The sequence below is a fragment of the Trifolium pratense genome, linkage group LG1 (genome assembly GCF_020283565.1).
Source record: "Trifolium pratense cultivar HEN17-A07 linkage group LG1, ARS_RC_1.1, whole genome shotgun sequence".
NCBI lineage: Eukaryota > Viridiplantae > Streptophyta > Magnoliopsida > Fabales > Fabaceae > Trifolium > Trifolium pratense.
Window position 1 is genome coordinate 3,334,648 of NC_060059.1, and position 10,206 is coordinate 3,344,853.

General features: G+C 33.6%; 2 protein-coding genes across 2 annotated transcripts; one reads left to right on the top strand and one right to left on the bottom strand.

The window, feature by feature from the left end:
* The first annotated feature begins 4,144 nt into the window (after positions 1–4,144).
* On the top strand, positions 4,145–5,266 carry LOC123902738 (putative fasciclin-like arabinogalactan protein 20). The gene has a single exon (XM_045952525.1). It carries the CDS (start codon positions 4,259–4,261, stop codon positions 5,264–5,266), a length of 1,008 nt encoding a protein of 335 aa, XP_045808481.1. The 5' UTR covers positions 4,145–4,258.
* A 592-nt stretch (positions 5,267–5,858) lies between these two features.
* LOC123902739 lies at positions 5,859–10,206 on the bottom strand. The gene is made up of 9 exons (XM_045952526.1): positions 9,795–10,206; positions 9,364–9,545; positions 8,626–8,804; positions 8,014–8,298; positions 7,868–7,926; positions 7,710–7,746; positions 7,533–7,604; positions 6,975–7,296; positions 5,859–6,462 (listed from the first exon to the last, which is right to left on the bottom strand). The coding sequence occupies exons 1-9, from the start codon at positions 9,949–9,951 to the stop codon at positions 6,043–6,045; spliced, it is 1,713 nt and encodes a 570-aa protein (XP_045808482.1). The 5' UTR covers positions 9,952–10,206; the 3' UTR covers positions 5,859–6,042.

Consider the following 10,206-nt stretch of genomic DNA (forward strand, 5'->3'; position numbering starts at 1 on the left):
CATTTTCTATAACTACCATCACCATGGCTGCGCATTAACATGACCCAACTCAATACTCTAAATAAATGTTTTCATTTTTATTTTTTAGTCCAATGGTCTAATTCTTGGAATTTTAGTGGGACTATTATAGTTCGAACTCCGATCATTGCATTTTATATGTAATATTCTAACTAACTGAGTTATGGTCACACTTTTATTTTCTTTCTTTAAATTTGAGGATTACTTACCCAATGATTAATGAAAATTGGACACTATAATAAAAAAAATCAAGTTCCAGGTAAAATAAATAAATAACTTAAAAAAAATCAAGTTCTATGCAGAATAAACAACAAACCTAAAAAAAAGTATTGATCTTTATCGGAGTCAATCTAATTTGGTGGTGTTTCTCTTCAATTCTGATGAATGGAGAGGAATTTTGTATCTGCAGGTTCTTTGACATTTAAGTCAGTAGGAGTGTGAAGCAAATGTCTTATGAGTAAGAATTGTGTACATGTGCCTTATGCATGAGAAGGCGTTATATAGCCTCCGACGCGGAGCTAATGTCATTAATGCAAGGATGAATTCAACGTCCTCATCATATAATTGGCAATAAAATGTCAATTATTCTAATGGTGGTCATTACGGAAGGCTTGGCTTCTTTGATCGTTGAGGATGGAAAGGCGCTTTGGACCGAATTCGGAACATGAGAGGTGATCTTCGGTGATTGGGGCTCAGGCTTAGTTCAGACAAGTATAAAGAAAAATATTAAGAGTAATTAGTCCAAAAATGAGAAAGTGTGGGAAACATTTATCTGTAATTTACAATATATTTTTATCAGTTACTTCCTAACTCCTTTTTATTTTCAGGTAGGAATGTATTCTTTCACTTTCAGCATGAAAAACATTTCGATCACATAGAAAACAAAAATTCGTCTTTTCCAAACTTTATAAAAATGGACTTTGGTGTAGTAAAAGCTTTGTACATAATTGGGTCTATTAGAAGCCATTTATTCGTGCACGTGAGGCATACCCTATAGATTAAAACGTCACTCTATAGTATTGTCCATGTATACTCCTATAATATAGCGTGTGAATAGGACATTAGGGTATGTGCTTATGGTTACTCAAATGCTAAGCATGATTATAAAAAAAAAATACAAAAAACATGAGTTAGGCCAGCTTATCAACTGCAACACGAGATTTGATCAAAGTAAAAAGTGAGAGTATTCATTCCATTTCTAATGTGTAAGTAAAATTTGATAAAAAATAAAAGTTATTTAACTAAAAATTTGGACCAAATATATAATTGTTTTCCACTTTTGATTTTAATTAGGAAGGAATAGAGTACATCGATATTCTCCGCATCATTGGCATTTGATCATTTACATAGATAAAATAATAAATGAAAAAGAGAAATAATAATACACGATTTACACAATTACCCATTTTATTAAGTGAATGGTGAGATCCCGTGAAGTTAGCTCAATTGATAGGGACATTGCATTTCTTCTACCTCAATGACTTTATCAGAAAAGATCCTTTCTCAATGCTCTCAAACAATGAATTAAGAGAAAAGGAATATGCCTAATTTTATATTATCAGTCAATATCAACCATGTTTTTCGCCACATCACCACACTTCATCTCACTTTCTTTTTTTATATGACAGACAAAATAATAATTGTTTATTAAACGATCGTGTAAAAATATTTTACATCAACGATACATATCCATTAAAGTCGTGAATTAATTATACCATACCAAGTGATACCGTAACGAAGAAAACCATCTATAAAAGTTATTCCAAACTTCGCAACCGGATTTTAATAAGCAAAACATTACCGTTTTATCAATTATCATGTAATTCTTTTAATTTTTAAAGTTTCAAATATATTGAGTAAAAAAAATTCTCTTCATTTTTTTGTTACAATTTTTTTCCTCTCCTTTAATTCCCAATGGGACGCATCTTAGTTTGATTTTAAATGTGTGCCTATGATACAACTCTAGTGGTGAGAAAATAAAATAACAAAGAATATATCGAAGTTCAATTTTAGCAAATATTCTTCCTCCTCACTTTGTCATCCTCTTTTCCCTCGCTTTATTGCTCTTCCACCTAATTAGTGAACTAGTGACAATTAGTGGGTCCTTCTTTCATTTTTAAAAATCAATAAAGACTTTGATATATTTCTAAATGTAGATGTAATCAAACTAATGAATTATTAAATATTAAAAAGGTTTCAACCATTGCATGCAATCCAAAAACAGAATCAAAACTACACATTGAGTCCATGTTGAGCCATTGACTCTTGGAGCATGTCTTTATTATAATTATCATTATCATAAGAACACGAGCAATATTAGGTTAACCCACAGGCCATAACAATTATATAGTATGATACTATTAGGTTGGGAAAGGTCAAAGAATATGGACTTTCCCATGCATAAGATCACACCTTTCTCACTAGCTACATGCATTAATGCATAGCATTTTGTTTAGGAGAATGTTAACTTGTGCCCTTAAGACACATGTTAAGGAAGCAAAAATAGAAATTATTAAATGCTAATTTGTGCATTTTGACTTTTGAAGCATTAAATTTCTTGTATTATTAAATATTGAATTTCTATTTTAGTATATCTTAACATGTGCCTTAAGGGCACATGTTAACAAGACCCTTTTGTTTATTATGGTTTTGTTGCCCCATTCTAATAATGGAACCATGTAGTATAGTACTCACTCCGGTCCTTATTATAAGAAACACTTTGACAAAATCACACAGACCAAGGAAGGTAAATTTTCTCATTAATGATTCTAACATTTTATGTTATATTCCAAAACTAACCTTTGACTAGCATGGGAAATAAGTCTCTCTAATTAATGCACTAGCATTATAATGAATTATTTGATTGTATTTAATAAGGGTACAAATGAAATTGTGTCAAAGTGTTTCTTATAAAAAGAACCAAATAAAAATTCCAAAGTGTTTCTTATAAAAAGGACCGGAGGGACGTACAAGTTACCAGATTCGTATTAATATTAGCGTGCAGGTGAACGACCAAAATTAATGGATGTGTTTAACTGGTGGGAACAATATATTATTAGAAGTGCTGCATGACGAGACTAGTTTTGACTTAAGTGTATAATTAACCAAAAAACTATATTAAAAAAATTGACACAATTTTTATATATCATGGGCAATTCAATTGATGATTCATAAGTATAGTATATATTTTTTTTTTGTTAATTCTCTGATTCTAATGAGAAGAGGTCCGATTAAGCCTAGATAAATAAAGACTTACTAAAAATAGTTATCACTAGAAGAATTCATTAAACACAACACTTACGACAATGTTTTAATTTATAAGTATGGTATGTTGTCACCAATAATTACAACTCAACATGGTTAACTACGCTTTTTAATTATCAATCACGATTTAAATTTTAGTAATATATATTTGATTGAACATAAATTAATTGTGTGGTTAATTATCTTTGATGGATCATAACACCTTATATACACACAAGATGGAATGACAAGGGTTTCTTTTATCTTAATCATCAAGATCTCGAATTTGATCTCGAGTTTGATCATGCAGCAATGTTAAAACTATTAAGAAAATTTATTAATAGTTAGTTAGTTCAGTGGTGATTGACGCTGAACTTGGTAGGGAGAACCACAGTTCAATCCCCCACAACTGCGATCGGGAGAGGGCTGAAACCACTTGATGCCAGAACTGACCTTCGAACCAGATTAAACTGATAGTGAAAATAAAATAAATAAAAAATATTAAGAAAATTTTGTCGCTCAATTAAATTTCACATAATTTAATAGATTAATTTTTACCGTTGCTGATAGAAATATTCAATTTATACACATAAAAAAAATTAAAATACCATATTATATTCATTAACTATTTAATTTACTCAATAAATTTATTGAATAAATAATATATTGAATTTATATTATAAACTAAATATATAAGCCATTCAATTGATGTTTTTTTTATAATTGTGATAAAATTTACAATTTTTATTTGAAAATACCACATGAAGTAAACTTGGGTCAAAAGATGAAAAATGCCAACGTGGCAACAAAGTTTTACTCCATCCATGACCATGATAGTGTGATGATAGTGACAGTAGTATTTTATGGAAGAAAGGGCGTTTCAGTCTTTTGAAACGAAAGGTGTAACGATTTTCTTCAACAAACTTTGATTATTAGATCCAATAAACCAACGCCACGTTTAATCTTTCATCTCCCGCCAAATCTCAAGCTTTCAACAATGGCGTCGTTCCGCTTTTTCCTCTCCTTTCTGTTTATCTTCTTCATTCCTTTCTCCACCGCCATTCCTCGCGAAGTTATATACGACGCCGCCGATGTTCTCACCGATGCAGGCTACGTTTCCATGTCGCTCACACTCGAAATCATCGCCGAACCGCTTCTCGAACAATCACCTTCCGCAACCGTTTTCGCTCCCTCCGATTCCGCTTTCAAGAAATACGGTCAACCTTCACTCGATCTACTCCGTTTCCACTTCGTTATGTTACCGCTTCCGTTTCAAAGTTTCCGGCGACTTCCTGCCGGCGCTAAACTTCCAACGATGTTCACCGGTCAGTCTCTAACCGTCACTACTTCTCCTCCCGATCACGCTATCTCTATTAACAATATCAAAGTTACACCATCTCCGATCTACGACGACGGAATTTTACTGGTTTACGGAATCGATAGATTCTTCGATACTGGTTACGAGTACAGAGGTCCTAATCAAAGACCTAATTCCAATCCTATTTCATCATGTACAGCAATGAATCGCACTATGAACTCTTCCAATTCCTTCGATCAAGCCGTTGAAATGTTAAAAACTAGCGGTTACTCTGCTATGGCTTCGTTTCTCGGAATGCAACTCTCCGGTGACATAAGTCGGAACGGAATCACGGTGTTTGCTCCGACAGATGTGAATGTGATAAATCGTATCGTTGAGTTTCAAGACTATCCTTCTTTCTTTCGTCGCCACGTGGTGCCTTGCAAGTTTGTGTGGGACGATCTGGTGAATTTCGGCGATGGAACGGTGTTGCCGACGTTTTTGGAAGGGTTCACCATCAACATTTCAAGATCCGGTGGTGTTTTGATTTTTAACACTGTGCCGGTTTTCTTTCCGAATGCATTCGACAATGATAGGGTTGTTGTTCACGGTGTTAGTGATGTTCTTACTGTGCAAGATGAAGCTACTACTAGTAGTGATGTTTTCTCTGAGGATGATCAGAATGTGTTTGATCCTGGTGAATTTTGAAGTTGCTTTCAAGTTCTTTTATTTGATTCTATCAAATTTTCATTACTGTATATGTTTCTGCTACCAAAAGCATAGTGATTTTAACTGAAATATTTCTTTGATTGTTCAGATATACCTTACTGAAATGAATAATATGATGCTTTCATTTGGATAAGATTTGAACCCTTCTTTACTTTCATTTTTTAATGAATGCAGAACCTTCCAATGACTCTGTAATGAAAATATGTTGAGTTGATAACCTGTAATTCTAAAACGTCTTAATACTAAGTGTGCGCTTGATTTGCAGTGAGTTTAGCGTAGTTGTGTGATTGAGTATTATCGAAATCTTTGCATAAGTTACACTTAAAAGTTTCAACAAAATCACAGTGTCACCGCGATTTTATTAAATCAGCAGTGAATCCAAGCTCGCACTTAGATGCCTCTTACAGTTGTGAACATGAATCTGTATATTGTTATACTCCCTTGTTTTGGCATTATTTATTCACAGCATTCACTCTTGTACTCATCTCTTCCCCCATAGTTTTTGTTTCTTATACCTTGGTGTAAAATTGTGGAGAACACATTATTCATTTATCTATTTTTGCTGGAAATGTAAACAAGAAAATGACAAGTATTATATATATATATGAACAAACTAAGTAGTACACTAGCTTTTTCTATTAACTTCGAACTCAGGCGGCAGCTTCGCTCCACCTTTGCTTCTTCCTTTAGTATATAGAGTACAGTAAAAACAATAGTAGCTTGCTTCTTTATCAACAAATATTCTATTTTACAATCTATACTTCACTAATTGCATTTGGCAATACTAAATTTGTGCTATTCTGGTTCTTGTTAAATCTGCTCTTTATTTTTTCTTTTAAGGATAGCTTCACAGACACTTCTCCCCTTTGGGGGCGGTTTGCATATAGTATCCACAGAACAAGGCAGAGCAGAACACCGACTGAAATGAGTCCCAGTCCTACATTAATAATCTTGAGGTAATGCTTTAATGGAGGACAGTAACTTGAAGTTATTCCAGTGAATGCATCCCTGACAAAATTGCAATTCTGAAGGCTAAGTAAGAGTGGAGCATAATGTTCCAATGCATAGCTTTCCTTAGCTGCGGCTGCGAATTGCTCGTAAATTTCTGGGGTCACCCTACCAACTGTAGTGCAAATACCCGATTCAGATACCTCACATACATAATTCTTCCAGACCTGAAAATTTTAAACAAACAGATTTAATGTGATCCTCTGTATATCATTTGCAGACAGAGAGATTGAAACATGATACAAAAATTTAGAACAATCCAAGAGCAAAACTTAGAGGTTATTCTTCAATCCAATTTCCCTATGTCGATGTTTCTTTATTCAGCTAACTGATTGGCAAATCATCAAAATAGTTAGAAAGTTTCTATTATGTTTTTAGCTATAAATAACCATTTTAGAATAATACACAGTCAACCATGTAAGTACACCAACACCAACAAGTCCAGGTTTTAAATGCCATTAGATCGTCTAACACTAGCACCAATAAAAGATTTTAAAAAAAACTTAGAGCCTAACCACCAGTTTTCATTTGGTACCCATTTTTGAATGTGGTGGAAGGCCCTATTTGGATCAATCAGCCACTCATTAAAAGTTGCATGTAGAAACAAACTTTCTATAATCCCGTGTGTATCATTTATTTACATGAAACAAATGACTTTATAAAGAGATGAGAATAATACCATTGAAGCATTGGCAGAAGAAACTTCTTGGCTTCCGCATTGCCGTTCTCGTAGTTGATCGTCAAAGGGATAGCATAGTGTCGGCATAAAAGGCCCAGACTGATTGTAAAAACCTGGATTACCTTGTGTTACATTTACGTTTGCAAAACTATAGATGGCCGTGTTGACAATACTTGCAATATTGGTGACAACTTGTTTGCTTTGAGTAAGTGTTTTGTTTGTTGTTCTCTGATCGACACATGGAAGGACGTCGCTAAGAGCAGATTCTCTGTGTGGATTTTCTACCCATTCTCCCATAGCCATGCAGGTATCAGAAATTGTACTGCAATAGAGTATAATTAATTTACTCGTGTCAGGTTAAGTTGTTGCTATGAATTTTTTACCCGAAGACAAAAATTTCTATAATTTAAAGATAATTGGATCTGAATTCAATATTATTGTGTCAGGTTTTATTATGGGTTAAGTTAAAAGTTTTAATTGAAGTAAAAGGGTAAATAAAGGATTCAATTCATATCAATATATTAAGCTGAAAGCTGTTATTAAATTATAATTGCTTACTTATTAAGGATCATGAATACTCCGCAAAGAATGAATGTGGTTGCAACCAGTAACCATCCAGTGATAACAAATCTGCAAAACATTTGTATATCAGACCAAAAAATATAAAAAATTATCCTTCAGATAGCTAGGCATAGCAAAGGTCATGTCAAGAGACCATAAGCAAACATTACTTACAAGATGATTGCGTGTTGATATCCAAGGAGAGATAGGACTGCCAAAAATAAAATAAATAAAAAGACGTCATTATAAACAAAACAAGAGTTCTCTCGGTATAAGTATAAAAAATAAAATTAGCTCAGTTTACTTATGAGGTTGTTATGATCAACACATACCTAGTCCAGTTAGAGCCAAGATAAAAATCACTCCTGCCATAACAAACAGAGCCAGTCGCCTACAAAATATTCAGAGTTTAGCATCATATACCGGGATGGAATATTAAATTCTAGCAATAAGAGGTCTCGGTTTAACGATTGCATACACATTATTGAATACTCTTCTAATCTTAACAGAATTTTCATCTGTCTTCTCAGAAAGTGTATCTGCTGCAGTATTTAGATCCACATTCAACTTATCAATACCATCCAGGACATCAGATGGAAGGGGTATCTGGTTAACATAGATTGTTTTTGCAAGGGAAAGATACTCTGTGACATTTCTTAGAGTCTGCACTGCATAGTCTGATTGATTGACAAAAAAATGGAGGGTATCCAAGGCCTCGCCGTGGAACTTATTCTGCCCAACAGAAAGGAGGATACATCCAGTCCTGTGTGATCAAGAGAATGAGACATGTTATTACCCACAGTTAAATTTCTGATGGATAAAACATCAAGCAAGCATAGCCAGAAATTTCACTTGTGCAGCATGAATTTTCTCATAATTCCGAATCAATAAAATCATGTTTTTATCAAACTATTATATGTTGCAATTCTTTCATGGAAAACTATAATAAACATCCACGACATGTATATAGATTATGAATCACAAATAATGAAGCTTGTCTTACAACCAATCATGAAAACAAATGATTATATAACAAGCATCCAAACAAGAAGATAAAAACAGAACATTAAAATGAAGTAAAAATGCTTACGCTGCGGCAAAGGTGAATATTAAAAGCAATATAAGACAAATCCTTTGTGAGCGATTAGATCCTTTGTCCTTGATGTTAATCCCCCATCCACAGCATAGATGAATCACAAGTGCCAAGCCAAATGAGACGAACCATAAGACAGCAAGAATGAAACCTGTGGCACCGGTGAATCCAACTGACTGCAAATATAACACTTGACTTAGTCAGAAACTACCAATCTTCGGACAGTATAACAACGAAATAGACGAACAACAGACTTGTAACTCGGCAAGAGACATAGCAGTTTCAAGGAGATCAAAAATAAAGAAAACGAAATGAAAAATTAAGTTAAAGTTACAGAAACTATATACTCTCTTCGGCCTTAAATATTTGGACTGTGTATACTTTTTTGCTTATATTTAAGGTCGGGTCGGGGGGAGTTACATCTTCAGATGTCAATTATGCAGCAATATGGCCATTGATTTCATCACACAAAGAACAACAACAATGGTACTATTACACATATATACAAACTAAGATCAAAGTAAACGGTAAACACCACTTGTTCATTACTTTCAAAGGTCGTCATATTTTTACATTTCCTAAGAACATCTAAATCGAATATAGGCAAACAGTTAAGACATCATACCGGAACTTCATATCTCACAAATCACAATAGAATTAGTACTAAAAACATAATAAGCCATTCATCTATTCTAGAAAAACGGTGATAAACAAAGGAACCATAATAGTACTTACAGCCCAATAATGTCGATCTGAAATATCCCAACCACCGTGATAACGATGAAAACCTCGAAGAACATCAGGTCTATTAGTCCTATTTGCGGCCAGAATAAGAGTATTCTGACCTTGAGGCCCTGGTGCTGGAGCCACTTGTGTGGCTTCATTTTGCAATGAACCCAAATTCACATCTCCTCCATCTGAAAAAGTAGAAACAAAATTACACATCAAAAAGATTAATCAAAACCAGAATAAGCCAACAACATCATAGAAATGCAACAACATCATAGAAATGGAAGGCATAAAAAATTTCATAAGTGCAATTAGCAATAAAAATTAGATTTTTCTAGAAACCAAACAAAACCCAACAAAAAAGTCGCAACATTTCAAAGATCTACACCAAACCCATCACAGAAAATCACAAATAAAAATGAATCAAAAGCACAAACCTATGAAAAACTTGTTGTGGTGATTAATTGACCCAGTTGAAGATAAAGCTGAAATCGAGCTCAAAGAAAGTAAAACAACAAAAATCAGCAACAAAAACGAAAACCCATTGAAGAAAATAGTCTTCATTGTAGGTTTCCTGCAAAAAAAAACGCTCATTTAATCCGCGCCATTTTGGAATGGAATGAATGAATGAACCCTTTTTGTTCTGTTTGTGATTTATTGAAGTAAAGTTACAGACATATAAGAATGGAAAGTATGTATAGTGATTAATGTGAACATGAAAGAAAGTCACATGGGGGGTGTGGAAGTGTAGTGATGAAGATTGAAGATCTAACTATCACTAATTCAACAAAACCAAAAACGCGGGTGTCATTTTAATTAGCACTAATTACGTATGCTTCACTTTAATTT

What these genes read in the sequence shown, in the direction of transcription:
- LOC123902738 (XM_045952525.1), top strand. Translation starts at nt 4,259, where the DNA reads ATGGCGTCGTTCCGCTTTTTCCTCTCCTTTCTGTTTATCTTCTTCATT.
- LOC123902739 (XM_045952526.1), bottom strand. Translation starts at nt 9,951, where the DNA reads ATGAGCGTTTTTTTTTGCAGGAAACCTACAATGAAGACTATTTTCTTC. An exon ending in CAGATCGACATTATTGGGCT is followed by an intron (nt 8,805 to 9,363) that starts GTAAGTACTATT and finishes TTATATTTGCAG; the next exon opens with TCAGTTGGATTCACCGGTGC. An exon ending in CTTGGCTCTAACTGGACTAG is followed by an intron (nt 7,747 to 7,867) that starts GTATGTGTTGAT and finishes TATTTTTGGCAG; the next exon opens with TCCTATCTCTCCTTGGATAT.